Source organism: Vipera ursinii, assembly GCF_947247035.1.
Source record: "Vipera ursinii genome assembly, chromosome: 14".
Taxonomy (NCBI): domain Eukaryota; kingdom Metazoa; phylum Chordata; class Lepidosauria; order Squamata; family Viperidae; genus Vipera; species Vipera ursinii.
The window spans coordinates 1982818-2000160 of NC_139527.1; the positions used below are offsets into that span (position 1 = coordinate 1982818).

A 17343-nucleotide genomic window follows, 5' to 3' on the forward strand; every position below is an offset into this window, starting at 1 on the left:
ACGCGTGGTAAATGTCCCTCCCCGGCCGCCATCGCAGGCGTCGTTTCCTCCCGCTCCCGATTTGGCCTCGCGCGGCCACCGTTCTTAGCTCTCCTCCGCCTCCCCTCCCGGCCCGCCTCGCCTCCTCCAATCAGCGTACGCCTCCCCTCCTCTGGGCCCGCCTTCCCCTCCCCCAGACTGTACGTGGCAGCGGGCTGGTCCCGGGCCTATGAGGAGCGGCCCCGTGCACCGGAAGGGGCGTGGACAGGGCCGGAAGCGCCCCTCCGTCGCCGCCTGTTCTCCTGGCTGGTTGGCAGCGGCCCGGCTCGCGTCGTCCTCGGCTCCGTCGCCTCACGTGGCCCGCCTCGCCCGCTCCCCGCCGCCATGTCGCCGGTGCGGGCCGTGCTGGCGCTGCTGGCCGCGCTCTGGGCCCCGGCGGCCGGCTACTTCGTCAGCATCGACGCGCACGCCGAGGAGTGCTTCCTCGAGCGGGTGCCGTCCGGCACCAAGATGGGGCTCATCTTCGAGGTGGCCGAAGGCGGCTTCCTCGACATCGACGTCGAGGCGAGTCCGGGGGAAAGCCGGGATGCGCGAGCGGCAGGAAGGCCAGGGCGCCTCTGAGCGCGTGCAGAGTGACGGCCTCGGCGCCGTGGCCGCCTGGGAGGCTAGCGGGGAGGTGGGGCTTTTCTTCGCCTCGCCCCACGTTTAGGAGGGGGGAAAAGGGAGTCCCGAGGCGGTTTGTCTTTCTGGACCGGGGTAGCGTAGCTCGTCAGCTGGAGGCTCTACGCCGGGAAACGCTTGGGGCGGACTTGCAGGGCTGCTTCAGCGGGTGAAATCATCTCCGCCTGGCTTGTGGCGAAGGGGAAGCTCCACAGACCGTGGCAACAGGTAGTCCTCGACTTACGGCCAAAGGGGAGCCCAACGTTTATGTCGCTAAGCGAGACGGTTGTCGAGGGAGCTTTGTCCCCTTTTGCGGCCTTCCTCGCCACGATGGTGGTGAAGTGAATCCGGCTTCCCCGTGGTCTTTGGTTGTCAGAAGGTTGCAAAAGGGGATCGCGTGATTCCTCGGGACGCTGCGACCCGTCTTAAGTACACGCCAGATGCCAAGCACCTGAATTTGATCGCCTGACCACGGGGACGCTGCAACGGTTGTACGTGTGAAAACTGGCCACCGGTCACTTTCTCAGTGCCTGTAAGTTAGAACGACCGTTAAATGAAACGTTGTAAGTCGAGGACACGCACGCCTGTATTTCCTAATGGCATTACTGGACGTAGTGGCGAAGAGCAGAAGGCCAGAGAAGTAACAAAAGCGGGTTAGAAGTAATTGGGGGTGAGGAGGAAAGAGAGATGAAGGGCCACCGGGTAGCCACCTAATTCTTCAAGTCATATTTGTTGCTTCTTAGCAGAACTTTTGAATTTCTAGCAAAGAGGTTGGCACTGTTGGTTTTACGTGGTAAGAAATTCTGGGAGGATCGTTTGTCGTTAGCTTTGTTGGGTGTGTGTATTTAGAAAAGATTGGAGAATAGCAGTGGCCCTGTATCAGCTTGTTGGACTTTTTTATATATATAAATGTAAATAATTGTTCTTTGAAGTTACCTGGATCGGTGCTTAATTGAATAAATGGAGTGGAAAATCACTGACCGATTAAGTTAGGACAGTTGTAGGGTTGTAATGTTTTCTGGTTAAAGTGACACAAAACTGACACATGGTTAGGAGGGATCATTTGGCTGGTTTGTTTATTTGTAGATCTTTTGTTTAAGTCTCTTGAGTATAATAAAGTTTTGATGTTAATTCTGTTCTAATATTCCTCTGGTTGGCTACTGGGGAAATAATAATAATAATAATAATAATAATAATAATAATAATAATAATAATAATAATAATAAAATAATTCATCAACTGTGGTGATTCACTTAACAACTGTGGCAAGAAAGGTCGTAAAATGGGGCAAAACTTGTTTAGCAAATGTCTCACTTGACAACAGAAATTGGGGCTCCATTGTGGTTGTAAGTCGAGGACTACTTGTAGATTATTGAAATATAGACTGTCTTATTTGACACTTGCCATGTTTCCTACGTAAGTTTCATAACTTTGAGAAATAAGCTTCATTTGTTTGGATGCAGATGAACCGTAACCATTCGCCTTCCTCCTCACTTCCAGATCACAGGCCCTGATAACAAGGGCATTCACAAAGGCGACAGAGAATCCAGTGGAAAATACACCTTTGCAGCTCACATGGACGGGACGTATAAGTTCTGCTTCAGCAACAAAATGTCCACCATGACTCCCAAGATAGTGATGTTCACTATTGACATTGGGGAAGCTCCTAAGGGACAAGACATGGAGACAGAAGGTGAGACCAGATGCTCCCACAAATTTGTCTACTTGCTGTGTTCACTCCTCCCAACATTATGTGCTTCATCAATTCTGTTCTCTTTTGGGACTGAAATGTTCTGAGAACGGCATCACGACTTCTCTTTATACCGTGATGGGATTTCCCCCCCCCCCCCCAGGAAAATGATTTCTGATTTGAACATTCCGAGTAAATTTCTGGCAGCCTGAAATGTGGTGGATCTTGTTTATATTTCATTTTTGTGAATTTTCTGCAGGCCCGGCCTTCCAAACATCCTTTTCATTTTAGCTGTGTCAACTTTCGTCTCTTCTAAACACCAGATAGAATGAATGGCTATGTAGGAAAGGGGTGCCAGACTGAAAAATTGTTCTAAACTTTGGACTAGCGGCTGAGGTTTTGCATCACGGGGTCTTTATCTCTTTGTGTGGCCTTCATACTGCTGTTTCTATGGATATGCTTGGCAGTCTCAACTCTTTCCTATCTCTTACCAGTCCTTGGTAGAGTTGTTTTTCTAGATTATAGGACTGAATAGCCCATTTTTCTAGTTACTCATCTATTCTAGTTCTAAGTACTTTCTTATCTCGTAGATTCCCAGTCCTCTTTCCCCGACTGTTCTGTGGTTGCCAGCTCCATGCCTTCCTTTCTTTCTTTCTCACTTCCTGCCTCTTGATCAGAGAAATGTGGTTTAAAAATGGGGTGTAAGCCTTTGGTTCCATGCTGAGGCAAAGCACATCCTCATCGTGTATAGAGTATCATTTGTACTTGATTCTCAGAGAACCCTAAGGAGCCCTTCCTGTGCTGCTCCCACTTCCCTTTTGGGGGAAGTAGTTAATCCAATGGGATGGCCAGCCGTAAGAGTGGGCGACTCCTTTTTAGGTCTGTCGGAAAGGGCCGTGCTGAAATTTCCCCCCTTGTCGGTCCTTTTGACTCTCTCTCCTGCTCACCTCTTTTGCTTTTCCTTAGGTGGTGGAGACACCTGGGATGGTATGTGTTCTTCTTTGAAGAAATTCTGTTAATTCCTCTGGTTTTGCTTCTCCTAATCTGTTAACAGCCTTGTGGAGCTTTATGTGTGGGATAAGAAGCTCCTTGCTAACATATTGGTGATCCAGGGATTGTCGTGCTCGGATGGGAAGGCCCGAGTGCTTTTGTACCAAAGAAGCACTTCGTGATTTTTATTCTCTCTCTCTCTCTCTCTCTCTCTCTCTCTCTCTCTCTCTCTCTCTCTCTCTCTCTCTCTCTCTCCCTCCCTCCCTCCCCCTTTGCACAGCCCTTTTGTTACCGCTGCCTCCCTGCTATCATCCAGTTGCTTGTGCTCTGGATTTGCCACAAAAGCTCAGAGGAGACGGCAAGTCAGGCCTCTTTCCAAACTCCGTAATTCTGCACTTACTTTGTGGTGCTCCTTAATCGGTTTGCTAGGCTGAGTGCCCTGATAAGGGAAAAGGATCACGACTGGAACATTTTCTGCCGAAGCGGCCTTGAACTGTGAAATACGCACCTCTGAAGTGTTGGCATGTTTGAAGTCCCTGCAAATCCTATTCTACTAACAATTGCACCTGTGCCTCTGTGCTTACAGAGCTGTCGTGGCCTTGATGTGTTTCGCCTTAAGTTTGGTGGTTCCTCTTTCACGGTGCAATCGATTTTCTTCCTATTTAGGAAAAACTCCTCCTTTCCTGCGGTAACGGAACGTAGCCTGTTAACCCATGCCAGCGCCTGAAACACAGAGATAAACAAGGGTTTTGCCCTCCTTGGACCATAGACAGTTTGGAATGGGATTTAGAACGAAAAGCTTAGCTAGCCTGTTTGGGGGCTTGATTTTAAGACGTTCTGTGCTCGTGTGTTTGCTAGCCGTGGACGTGTCGGATTGCTTCATAACTGCAGCTGGATTCTAGTCTTTTCGACGCAAACGTGAGGTTGTGTCATTCCTCCGCAGCTCATCAGAACAAGCTAGAAGAGATGATTAACGAATTAGCAGTGGCCATGACAGCCGTCAAACACGAACAGGAATACATGGAAGTTCGCGAAAGAGTACATCGAGCGAGTAAGTCGCCTTTGTTTGCTGGGCGGTCCTGTTTTCTTTCTAGGGGTGTTTTTTTTTTTCTGTCTGTTTTTGTATCCAACAATTGATCTCTTCGCCCTTGGCAACAACGGCATTCCACACGGGTGAGTGAGCAGGCTGGCAGAAGAGGAGAAGAAGAAAGTTGATCTTGCAAGTGCCTGCAGGAGAGAAGTGGTGTTCTGAAAGAGGGGAGGAGGCCGGGTTGCTGCAGCGAATGGGAGTGTTGAGTGTGGGTTTTGATTAACCACAGCAGCAAAAACCTCAAGCTATTTAAGAGAGACAGCTTAATGTAAATGTTCAAGTGCTGGCCCAGAAACCAGGAGGGGGTGAGTTCTAGTCCTGCCTAGACCTGAAAGTTGACAGGGTGACTGAGCCAATCACTAGGAGAGAGTAAGTTCTGGTCCCGCCTTAGCCGTGAAAGCCAGCTGGATGACTCAGCCCAACCCACCTCACAGGTTTGTTGTTGTTGTTGGGGAAAGGGGAGGAGGAAGTAGAATTGGATAGGTCTGCTGCCTTGAGTAACTTATAAAGTAATGAAAGTGGGATAAAAATCTAATAAATACTGGTAGCAGAAACCAGCTAGGTGTTCCACACATTTCTAGGCTTGTTTTGCAAGATTTCTAGAAACACCTGCGTGGCTGGTTCTCCCCTTCCTTCCCCCTCCCCCAGCAGATTCCTAAATCTGGAGTAGAGACTCCGTTCGTGAGCTAAGAACGTGAGGTTCCTGTAGTTAGGTAGTTCTGGATTCTTCAGATGTTCTGTGGTTTCCGTGTGCTAATTTTGTATTTTCTTCTTGGTTTCTTCACCAGTTAATGACAACACAAATAGCAGAGTCGTCCTCTGGTCGTTCTTCGAAGCCCTTGTACTAGTTGCCATGACACTGGGACAGATCTACTACCTGAAGAGGTTTTTTGAAGTCCGGAGAGTGGTTTGATCAAACCTGGCTCCCAGCCCCATTTCTGGTGATCCCAGACTCTGTTTGCTCTTTTACCAAACAATTTTGTTGCAAAAATCACGTAGTTTTCTTTATCCCTGCATCCCGAACTATAAAACTTTTTAAGTTTAAGGTCTTCTTAGCTTAATTCTGGGTTTCTTTTTATATATATATATATATGAGGGGATACCTGCTGTGAGTTATTTTCTGCGATTGGAAGATTTTGTTTCACACAAGCCAAAATGAGTTGACATTAGTTGGAAAACAGTACCTTTGCTTGTCTTAATTTTTGTGTTCTCTCTCTCTTTCTCTTTCTCTCTCTCTCTCTCTCTCTCTCTCTCTTTCTCTCTCTCTCTCTCTCTCTCTCTCTCTCTCTCTCTCTCTCTCTCTCTCTTGGTTTCTCGGGCTTTTTGTAGCAAATTGCTGACATTTTGTCTAGGAGAAATGGTGCAAGGCTTTTTCACAATAACGTTACACACCTGTGGGGAAGATTCTCTTCACTCGACCTGTGGGTTTCCTCTCTACATTCACTATAGGGGAACAGTTACGGTAACAGTTACGGTGTACCCCACTCCTAGCAGTGCTTCCCCCAAAGAGCACTATGCCGAAGAAGAAATGAGCGCGGTACTGTACCGTTCAAACATACACCAACTAGGAATGGGTGTAGGTTAGGATACTCTTTAAGTGGCTTCTGTAAAACCCCCAATATCTCTATGGTGGTTCCACCCATTTGTTCATTGAGATTTAAGTTAGAGAAACGAGGATAACCCACTTCCACACAGCCTTTGCTTTGTAGCTGGGGATTTGGCTATGCCCAACGACTTCCCCTTCAGTGTTGATACTTCCAGAGCTGGTCCTCTCTGCAGTTCTAAGGCAGGAACAGGTCGTGTTTTCCAAACTCACAGTTTCAACCTTGGGAAGCAGAGGGGGAGGAGGTTTCTGTATAGCTTTGCGGCCTGGGCCACTTGGTCATGACCACCGCGGAGGTGGGATGACTTTTTCCTTGACCAGAGAAATGAAGCAGAAAAACAACCACGCCACTTTCCTCTGTTGCTGAATCCTCCCCAGAGGCTATTTGCACACTGAACCGGTGCACATTTTCAAGTTCCGACTGCAATTCCATAAATTTTCTCTCAAGCTTTTCCTCACTGCCCTACTCTTAAACAGACAACAGGAGCCTCTCAAGAAAGGCATCGTTGTTCCAAATTTGGCCATCGTCTATTTTCTGCTTGTTCTCTCTTCACGCATCAACATAGGTTTTTATAGAATTGAGTTGTGTTTTTCTCCCCCCCCCCCCCCACACACACTTTCTTACTTATCCGGATGATGGAATTAACAATCGCCACGTCTATCTGTTGGGGTGGGCCTGGTCCAAGATTATGTGGTGGCTGATGTATATTGGACTGATGTATATTGGTTATAATTTGGGGAGTGGGGTGGGAGTGGGTTCTTTTCGAAGGGGAGGGCATTCTGTCAGTACTGCATAAAAGAGTTTTGTACCAAATTTAATTTAATTAAAATTCGTTACAAGTTTTTCTGGTTCCAGTAATCTTTTCAGCCAGAGGTGGAGACTTTTAAGAGCGGTTCTTCACCAACTCAGTACAACTATTGTATGGCAACCCTCATATGAGATCAGTGGAGCTCAAGTGTAGAAAATGTACATTTAAAATTGTTTGAAATTTGGCCACATTCAATTAAATAAACACCTTCTTAAAAAAATTGGTGAGCCTGCTGCTTATCTTACACTTTCAATCATCATCATCATTATTATTTTTTGCACTGTTGTTTTATTTTATGCCTTAAAGGGACACATTATTTAAAATAGGCGTGTAATGGGGCAGGGGAGAGGAACATCTGGAGGACTGTATGATGGGGAAACGGCTTTAAAAGAAAGCCTTGTAAATTGAAAACATCATTAGAAGTCAATGGAGCTCGTTAATTTAGTATTTAAACAAGTGCACCCCACAGAATTCACACCTCACCTCATGCAAAGGGCATCAGTTGAGAAGGGCCAGGGTCATTTTAGGGAAATGTGCCCACAGAAAAACTCTTCCTGAAATGGGGGGATTCAAAGGTCTACCTTCCCAGAAGAATTAAATCTTTTGTGAGAAATCTTGACTCTGTATTTTTCCATGATAAGGGAAGAGCTGCCCCAGTATTCCTCTGACTGTGCGATATTTGGCCTTTCTCCGAGGGGCCGAGAAGTCTTCTCATGCACCCCAAGACCCTGGGCAGATGCTCGCAAGCACCCTAGTTTTCTAACAAGGTGGAGAGAAGTAGAACAGCTCTGCCAAAGTGCAGGAAAGACTGATCCTCCGGAGGTTGTGGGATGCTCCATCCCTGGAGATTCTTCAAAAAGCACCTTGATGTCCATCCCTGGAATGAATGAACGAATGAACCTTTATTGTCAAAGTACGACCATGCATACATTGAGAGTGGAGGTTTTCCAAGAAGAGATTGGCCAGTCTAGAGCGCTAGGGGTCTTCCTGCTTGAGCGGAGGGCTAGACTAGAACAGCGTTTCCCAACCTTAGGAACTTGAAGATGCGTGGACTTCAACTCCCAGAATTCCCCAGCCAGCATAGCTGGCTGGGGAATTCTGGGAGTTGAAGTCCACGCATCTTCAAGTTCCTAAGGTTGGGAAACGCTGGACTAGAAGACCCTCCCGGCTCCCTTCCAACTCTGCTCTTCCGCATTCTTATCCGCCTACCGTTCGATCAGGAGGGGAAGTGCGCAGGTGCGGAACCCAATTCACGCCGGCCGTGTTTCCCGGTCGGAGCCCAGAAGTGAGGACGCGCGCCGGGCGGGGGACCTCCATGAGATCGGACGGGACTTCCGGCCAAAAAAAATAATAATAATCCTGGGCGGGTGGGCGCAAGATGGAGCAGGTGACAGAAGGGACGTGGGAATCGCTGCCCGTGGAGCTCAGCCCGGGCGTCCTGCAGGCCTTGCGGGAGCTGCGCTTCTCTCACATGACGCCCGTGCAGGTAGGCAGCCGGGCCGCCCTGGCCCTTTCCGCTTCTCCCCCCCCCCAGGCGGGATTCCAGCTCCCATCGTTCCCAACCCCGCGTGCTGATGGGACTGGGTGCCAACCCTCTTGGAGGAGGAGGGGGAAGACGGCCTTACAAAAGGCTGAGGGTCTGCTGCCTATTTGGGTTAAGGGAAAGCCCCCCCCCCAGCTCTTCCACGAAAGCTGTAATACAATACATCCAACAAAAACATTTAACATAAATCCTGGGGGAAAAAAGAGCACCAATAATCATCTTTCTGGGTGCTTCGGACATCCTGTTGGAAGTTTTAAATATCATTTTTGTGGATGATTTTATTGTTTTAAGGTCTTTTCAAATATTTCAATGCTTTAAAAATTTCGGATTTTAGGTAAGCCGCCAAAGAGTCACATGTTGAGTTGGGCTGCCATGGAAATTGATTGATGGATTGATTGAATAACGAATGAATAAAATCTTGTTTTTTCAACCAACTGCCAGAAGTGCCCAGCCAGCATGGGGAATTCTGGAGGTAGAAGTCCATACATGCTAGGTGGGGAATTCTGGGAGTTGAAGTCCATGTATCTTTGATTTGCAAAAGTTGAGAAACACGGATTTATTTGAAGGGTATACATGCGTCCACCCAACTTGAGCATTACAGTTCCGGCTGCTGTACTAGAGCTGAAAAGGCAAAATAAACAATTTCAGTTAAAATCTAAAATAACAAATAGCCAGAATCTGACATATCCATTTCAAGAAGGATATAAAAAATCTCCAGGGGTATTCTCAGATAGAAGCCTTAGTTCAATTCATCCTGATGTGGTTCGGCCAAGCCTTTGGGCTCTTCCTATGCATGATCCTTTTAGAGAAAAACTAAAAACGTCCCTTTCCACATCATTCCTCTGATGCATTTCTTTCGAAGCATTCATGGTCCCTCTCCTGCTTCTTCAACAGAGTGCAACAATCCCTTTATTTATGACCAATAAAGATGTGGCAGCTGAAGCAGTGAGTAAATTTTTTTAAAAAAATTGTTTTAGCCATGATTTCCTTCTTTGAGCCATTCAGGAACCTTTTGGATATTTCTATTTTTCGTTGCCTCAGGTAACCGGCAGTGGCAAAACACTAGCATTTGTCATTCCCATCATAGAAATACTTCTCCGCCGCGAAGAAAAGCTTAAAAGAATGCAGGTGAGTTCATTTCTGTTTAAGATCGAGCAGGATAATTGGGAATCCAACTTTTTCTAATTGCCATTCTGTTGCGACTTAAGGGGTGTACGTTTTGTGAAAGGCAGAGAAACAGCTAAGATGCTGCACACAAGAAGGGAATATAAAAAAACTATAACATTAAAGAAAGCAGAGAAACGTCTTGCTAATATAGGTTAGGTGCAGCTGAAACTGTATTGATAATAATTCTCTTTTTGTGGTTTGCCTTTTTAGATTGGCGGGCTTATCATCACTCCCACCAGAGAGCTTGCTATCCAAATAGATGAGGTGATCTCTCATTTCATTAAATATTACCCACAGTTTAGGTAAGTCACATCTGGTGGTTAGGAAAGCAGGATGGCCTAGTTTGTTTGTTTTTTATTACGATGTTGCTTCTTCTTTTTTTCCCCCAGTCAGTGCCTTTTGATTGGTGGGAAAAATCCCATGGAAGATGTAGAGAGATTCAAAGAACGAGGGTGAGTTAAATGCTGGAGTCACGACTGTAAGACTATTGCCAACCAGAGTCACTGGGAGTCAGGCAGGATATGAATTTATTATTGGCTGCACCGTGAGCCAGGAGCTAATAGACTAGATTTGGCATTTTTATCCCCCTATTTAGTCCCTCTCACGGATCTAGAATAGACAGACGGACAGATAGTGTGGTTTAAAGGTGTTAAAAGCTATTGCTGTAGGATGTAAGCTGTTCCAAGTATCCTTCTCAAGCTGCAGCCCTTCTTTTACTGTCCTGAACAGCGGAAACATCCTGGTGGCCACCCCAGGTCGTTTGGAGGACATGTTCAAGAGGAAATCCGAGGGGCTGGATTTGGCCAAGGCTGTAAAATCTCTTGATATTTTGGTCTTGGATGAAGCAGACCGACTGCTGGACATGGGGTTCGAAGCAAGGTAAACTCTTGTGTTTGTTCGTTTTCGTCATTATAAACTGGGTCGATCGGTTTGATTTTCCTTTCTCAAAGTTGCTTTGCTCCAGCTTCCATGGATTATATTTTGCAAACGCTGCTGAATTGTCTAGTGTAGGGCTTGATGTTCCAGACTGCCTTCCCTGGGATAGGTGGAAAAATTATATACCATTGGAGCTTTGTGTCTCGATGACAGATTTAGGAATACTTTTATTTCTCTTAACTCACAACTTCTGCAGCCTGAGAAAATGTGTAAACCTTTGGCCTAGCAGGGGATCTGATTTAGCCTTGGGCGAACAGAGTGCTTCTGACACCGTTAATTGTATTTGCCTGCAGTTTGAATACTATCCTGGATTTTCTGCCCAAGCAGAGACGGACAGGTCTCTTCTCTGCAACTCAGACCCAGGAAGTGGAGAACTTAGTGAGAGCGGGACTCCGAAACCCCGTCCGTATCTCAGTGAAGGAGAAGGGAATGGCAGCAAGTAACACCCAGAAGACTCCCACTCGGCTCCAGAATTATTACATGGTGAGGCCAATTCTCTTTTCTGGAGTGGCTTTTAAGGAGGGGAATGGCGCCAGATCTCTTTGGTCCTGGTGTCGGGCAAGATATCATATTGATGTACAGGTAGCCCTCAAGTTACGACCACACTGGAGCCCAAAATTTCTGTTTTTAAGTGAGCCATTTGTTAAGTGAATTTTGCCCCTTTTCTTGCCAGAGTAGTTTAGTGAATCACTGTCGCTGTTCAGTTAACAACACGGTTGTTAAATGAATCTGGCTTCCTCATTGACTTTTCTTCTCAGAAAGTCGTAAAATGTGATCACATGACACTGCCACCGTCATAAATATGAGTCAGTTGCTGAGCAGCTGAATTTTGATCGCATGACCTTAGGGATTCTGCAACGGTCATAAGTGTGAAAAACGGTCATAAATCACTTTTTCCAGTGTTGCTGTAAGTTCAAACGATCACTAAACGAACTGTTGTAGGTTGAGGACTGCATTCTTGTCGTTTATTTCATCGTTTACTTTATTGATCTATTGTTTTACTTCTGTTTATCCTCTTTTCATGTCTTCCTTTTTACTGTTGCAAGCCGTCAAGAGCAGCCCCATGGCGAGACAGGTGGCAAATAAATTTAATGAACAAAGAAACAAATAAGTTCCTGAATCTCAATTTATAAAGTAGAACTTAGCTCTGAAAAGCAAGTAATCTACTGGGAGAAGTGGAGAAGAATGAAATGCCTTTTTGTTTGTTTTGAGGGCTGAGAGCTGAAGGGAGAAGGAAGACTTATCCTTTAAAGGATTTTGAGGAGATATTCAACAAATGGCTATGTTCTGCCTCTCTTTCTATGAATACTATGGGCTAAATTGTACCTGACTTTATACATTTAGATCTGCAAGGCGGACGAGAAATTTAACCAGCTGGTTCACTTCCTTCGTCAACACAAACCAGAAAAGCATCTTATTTTTTTCAGGTAGGATAAAATGGATGTGACGATGGAGGCTTAGCATGGATACCTTTGCTGTTCCTCAGATTGTGGCTTATATAGATAGGCTACATAGAATTAAAAATGCTTATTTATTTGTTTATTTGTTTTTTGAACCTAGCTCTTTTTGTTTCCAATTTTAGTACCTGTGCTTGTGTGGAATATTATGGGAAGGCTTTGGAGTCTTTGATTAAGAATGTGAAAATTATGTGCATCCATGGAAAGATGAAACACAAGAGGAATAGGATCTTTACAGAGTTCCGGAAACTTCCAAGGTAGAGAAACATTTTTGCAACGGCCAAAGCCACCAGTCGCAAGAAGAGAGAGAACATATCGGTGTGCATTGGGGGGGGAATGTTTGTGCATGTGTACACACTCAGAAACACTATCTTAATGGAGGTGTTAAGGTAGCTGTAAGAGTTAGGTCCAAAGAATTCCAAAATTTCCTAAATTTGGAAATCTATTGCATACTGGGTGAATTCACACTTCCCCAAGTCGAGATTTCTCTAACTGTGGCTTGTTGGACAAATCACAATTGGCCACAACCCATTGTATGCAGATTCCAGGAACTGGCTTCGTAGATCCTATTTTGCTAACCCAGACAAACCACATTATTTTATATTAAAGCCAGTTGGGTGTAGTGCTTCTTCTTCTGCTGCTATAGAAACCAGGAGACAGTGAGTTCTAGTCCCGCCTTCGGCGTGAAAGCTGGCTGGCTGACTTTGAGCCAGTTTCTCTCTTGGCCCAGCCCATCTCACAGGGTTGTCGGAGGGCGGGGGAAGGACGAGGAAGGTGTATTAGGTATGTTTGCCACCTTGAGCTAATTATAATGTAATAAAGACGGGATAAATGAAATGTAATGGTAATTATTATGGCTAGTTCAATGTAAAACCCTTAATGTGAAATTAAGCGGCGTTAACTGCTGTGACCCTGGTCTCCTTCCCCTTTAAACATTTTGTCTTCCTTCTCAATGTCCCAGCGGCATCCTGGTTTGCACCGACGTGATGGCCCGTGGCATAGACATCCCGGAGGTGAACTGGGTTTTGCAGTATGACCCACCAAGCAGTGCAAGGTTAGCCCCTTTCCCCCCCCTCTTTAAAAGCAACACAGGGAAGCACGCTAGGGCTTCCACAAAAGAACGGCAGGACTATCTTATTGCTCAGCGGCAACCTATTTCAACGAGGGGGGATTCCCTGCTTATTTAAACAGAGCGCGAACCGCTTAAAAGCTTCTCCTTGCCTAATTGGACGTTTTCTCTCCCTTCGCAGCGCCTTCGTGCATCGCTGTGGCCGCACCGCCCGTATCGGCCACCTGGGCAGCGCGCTTGTCTTCTTGCTTCCTATGGAAGAAGCTTACATCAGCTTCCTAGCCATTAACCAAAAGGTGAGGGTGTGTGTGTGTATGTGTCTCTCTGTCTCTTCTATTTTGATCCAAAACTAGTAAAGAGCGAATCGGTTTGGGGATAGGGAAAATCTGAATATTGGAAATTAAGGAATTATATATTGTGGGGGTCATTTAGTATTATGATTGTCTTATGTCTAATGAAATGGCTTTTTTCCCCTAAAGAGGTAAGGTGGGCCCTGTTCATAGTCTCACAGAAATAATAATAAAAAACAGAATTTGTTTATTAGATTCTTACCCTACCTTTATTACTTTATAAATAACTTACAATACATACTTCTTTTTCCTCACAACAACCCTGTCAGGTGGGTTTGACTGCCAGTGACTGGTCCAAAGCCAGGTAGCTGGCTGTCGTGCCTGAGGCACGACTAGAACTCACCGTCTCCTGGTGATTGGCCCAACGTCACCCAGCTGGCTGTCATGCCTAAGACGGGACTAGAATCTGCCGTCTCCTGGTGAGAATTTGTATGAGCTAAAAACAAAATCTTCAATTAGTGCCCCATGGAGGAACTGAAACCGCAGAGGAACGTCACAGATGTCCTACCTAAGCTGAGGTTGCTGAGCCTGGCCGACAGAGCCGTGTACGAAAAAGGGATGAAGGCCTTCGTCTCCTGCATCCAAGCCTATGCCAAGCACGAATGCAACCTGATCTTCCGAATAAAAGGTAAGTTTATTTATTTCAAACGCCGTCCATTTCTTCCTGTTATTTTTGAGTTGTTCATTTTTTTACACGGCCACCACATAGGATAACCTGCCTATCAGCATTTCTAACGTTGATTTCTAAGCCATTCCAGTTCTTAAATAACTTCGCAATCTCTGGCCCTTCGTGCTGGTTTTGGCCAGTCCTGTTTTGTTGGCCTGGTTTCTTGATTTTATATTTATTTTATTTATTTTATTTATTTTAATTCCATTTATATCCCGCCCTTCTCCGAAGACTCAGGGCGGCTTACAAGCTTAGCAGTAGCCTTCATTCTATGTATATGCCTGCTTGTTAGGGCTTTTGCCCCCCCCCCCCACAAGCGTCATTATTACAAAGTCAGCTTATTGCCCCCAACAATCTGGGTCCTCATTTTACCTACCTCGGAAGGACGGAAGGCTGAGTCAACCTTGAGCCTGGTGGGACTCGAACCTGCAGTAATTGCAGGCAGCTGGTGTTACTTAAGGAGGCATTAGCCCACTGCTCCACCAAGGAAAACATAAGAAAAACATGTCTTGCTATTTGTCCTTTTCAATGTCTGATGATCTCTAACAGTATGTGTGTGTGTGTGTGTGTGTGTGTGTGTGTGTGTGTGTGTGTTGAGAGAGATTCCATACCCAATACTAGATAAGATCCCTAAGCTTTTTCCTGGAGCTTATAGCCAAGAATTCTCTTTTGTTCTCCTGTCACATTTCCACAACACGGTTTTCTACCAGGTCAAAGTGAGACACACAAACAAAAACCAAAGTAGTTAGAAACAACAACAACAAAAACCCTTCTAATTGCTCATCTCCGATGACTGGGGAAAGCCCACCTGGCCTGGCCACCCAGCCACCCACTGTGGTCTCTTCTAGGTTGCCCTCAAATTGTTGGCCGCTTTCAGCCGCCACCAGCTGCTTCGTTCGGGCATCTGAAATGGCCCCAGGTCTCTGCTTTGGACTCACCTGTCTGGGTCCCTTTTTGACAGATCTGGACTTTGCCAGCCTCGCCCGAGGTTTCGCCCTCTTGAGGATGCCAAAGATGCCGGAGCTGAGAGGCAAGGACCTCTCGGACTTTGCCCCCGTTGATATCGACACGGACTCGATCAAGTTCAAAGACAAGAACAGGGAAAGACAGAGGCAGAAGCTGTTGGAGCAGCGGAAGGAAGAGGGCCCGATCCGCAGAGCGGGGAGGAAGACGCCCCGAAATCAAGCTTGGTCCAAGCAGAAAGCAAAGAAGGAGAAGAAAAAGAAGTTGATAGCGAAAAGGAAGAGGGAGGAGGTGAGTTTGGGCAGGAAGGGCGGGCGGTCTTTCCTGCAGTTCTTTGTCTCCTGCAAGTGAGCTAAAATGTCCCAAACCTCACATCCGTGGACCAGCACCGGGCCACGGCATGCCAGCAAACTGTCCGCACAAACAAGCAAAGCCTCATCCGCAAGATGCAGGCAGCACAAATCATGCACCCTCCAGTCCATGGAAAAACCTCTCTCCACGGAACCGGTCCCTGGTGCCCAAAAGGTTGGGGACCTCTGTCTTAGAGGACGAGGTTAGGGGTGCTAGAGCAGGAGGAACCCCCATTTTTATTGACTCCGGGGGGGGACTGGGACATCCCATCAAGCCGATTTGTTGAGTTTTGGCTGAAGAATATCATTAACTACCAACTCAGACAAACAAACAGCAAACCACAGCCTAATCAAGGAACCACCAATCTATTCCTACAACCCGGGCAGGACAAGCCACCCCTTTTCTGAACTCAAAGCAAACTGTTTTCAGCAATTTTAAGGCATTTCAATCTTGAAGACGCAGCTGTAATGCTACTTCGAGCTCAGAATGGTTCAAAAAATGTTCAAAACAACCCATTTTGTATTCAAAACAGAGCTTTTGGTAGAGTGGGAAATTTCATGTCATGTTCCAATGAAATGAAATTAACTATTTGGGTTTGGGTTTTATTGCTTTTTATGTATTTTAATTTATTGTTATAGTTTTTGGGCATCTTGTTTAATCTCTTTTAATTTTTGTATTCTTGTCTTTTAACATGTATTGCCCTGTTCACCGCCCTGAGTCCTTCGGGAAAAGGGCGGTATACAAATAAAATTATTATTATTATAATAAACAAAGATCAAACCCTGCTCCCTTCCAGCGCTGATGATGTTAGCTAGCTGGGTCATGAAACGTCTGCAAGAAAACCCCCAAGCTCAGAGACCACCAAGGACCTCACAGTCCTCCTCCTCGCCACAAACCCCACTCCCTGTTAGCACTGATGATGTTGCCTAGTTGGGTCGTGAAAGGTCTCTAAGAAAACAGTCTAGCTCGGAGAGCACCAAGGACCCCGTAGTTCAGCCGTGAGCTACAAAAATGCTCTCCTATTGGCAATTAACTCCAGTCAGTTTGTAAGCCGTGCTGAGATGGCTCCAGACACAAAACCAATAACCCCCCCCCCGAAACAACGGCTTAAGATAATTTTTGCACTCCAGTATCGATGGACTGCCAGAACAGGCGGAAAGGGAGGCCCAAAGAACTATTAGGAGCGGCAGCGAAAGCTGCGTAAGGAAAGCAAAACCCGTTACAAGCCTTTCTGATTTTAAGCCTTGTTTCCTGTTTGTTTTTTTTTAAAAAAAATCTCTCTCTAGGGTTCTGACCCCGACAACGAAGATATGGAGGAGCTTCTGAACGACACCCGGCTTTTGAAAAAGCTCAAAAGGGGTAAAATCAGCGAGAAGGAGTTTGAGAAGACGCTACTGGGCAGCAAGGAAGGAGGAAGTGGCACAGACTCAGAAGGATAAAAATATTATTAAGTGAAAACCCGAACGTTTCTCGTCTCACTAATACGGACTCTCTTGCAAGTAGTACTGAATTCCTTAACTTTCCGGATTTCTCCATGCAAAATTGGGCTTCTCCAAGCTGCTTGCCCTCTTATTCCCACTGGAGGCATTGCAAGCCAGCTCTGCAGAAAGAATCGGAGGATCAGTCTGTTTAATTCAGTTATCGTCTGCTTTCAATGGAAGCAAATGACTTGGAGACATTATTTAGCCTCTGCCATTAAAAAACTGCAGGTCGAAAAAACGATGAAATCTAAGCAAGAAGGTTCCCCAGAGAGTGACCTATTTATTTTTTTTAACCTGCATGTAAATTAAATGGATCCAACGCTTGACTTTGCTGCCATCTTAACTGTTCAGAGAATACATTTTGAGCTACGTGCTACCGCAGCGTAATCTCAAGTCAGCAGGCAGACCAGAAAATCTTACGATGAAACCTTGGTTTTTCTTCGAGTGAATTTATTCCAATAATTTACTTTTCGGTCGGCACAGTGAGGTTTTTTTTTGTGCAAATGATTTTTTTTAAAAGAAAAATAAAAATCCGTGA

General features: G+C 45.9%; 2 protein-coding genes across 4 annotated transcripts; both read left to right on the plus strand.

Moving 5' to 3' along the window:
* Positions 1–208: 208 nt before the first annotated feature.
* Positions 209–6856, plus strand: TMED2 (transmembrane p24 trafficking protein 2; the record flags this gene model as incomplete). The annotated part of the gene is given in 5 exon segments (XM_083373835.1): positions 209–317; positions 320–543; positions 2140–2332; positions 4263–4370; positions 5198–6856. Coding segments are annotated over 5 exon segments (759 nt in total). The 3' UTR covers positions 5323–6856.
* Positions 6857–8186: 1330 nt separating this feature from the next.
* DDX55 (DEAD-box helicase 55) lies at positions 8187–17222 on the plus strand. Of its 3 annotated transcripts, none has more exons than XM_083373353.1 (14): positions 8187–8307; positions 9259–9309; positions 9406–9492; positions 9742–9833; positions 9921–9983; positions 10261–10410; positions 10761–10950; positions 11812–11894; positions 12050–12181; positions 12886–12978; positions 13175–13289; positions 13803–13971; positions 14972–15264; positions 16611–17222. In XM_083373353.1, the coding sequence occupies exons 1-14, from the start codon at positions 8200–8202 to the stop codon at positions 16761–16763; spliced, it is 1779 nt and encodes a 592-aa protein (XP_083229479.1). In that variant the 5' UTR covers positions 8187–8199; the 3' UTR covers positions 16764–17222. The 3 variants fall into 3 exon arrangements, with proteins under 3 accessions (XP_083229479.1, XP_083229480.1, XP_083229481.1); XM_083373354.1 differs by lacking the exon at positions 8187–8307 and adding an exon at positions 8824–8857; XM_083373355.1 differs by lacking the exons at positions 8187–8307; positions 9259–9309; positions 9406–9492 and having other exon boundaries at positions 9742–9795.
* Positions 17223–17343: the final 121 nt, after the last annotated feature.

Excerpts from the sequence above, each read along its gene's own strand:
- DDX55 (XM_083373353.1), top strand. The coding sequence starts at position 8,200 with ATGGAGCAGGTGACAGAAGGGACGTGGGAATCGCTGCCCGTGGAGCTC. Across the intron at positions 8,308-9,258 it reads CTCACATGACGCCCGTGCAG|AGTGCAACAATCCCTTTATT; the intron begins GTAGGCAGCCGG and ends CTTCTTCAACAG. Across the intron at positions 10,951-11,811 it reads GGCTCCAGAATTATTACATG|ATCTGCAAGGCGGACGAGAA; the intron begins GTGAGGCCAATT and ends TTATACATTTAG.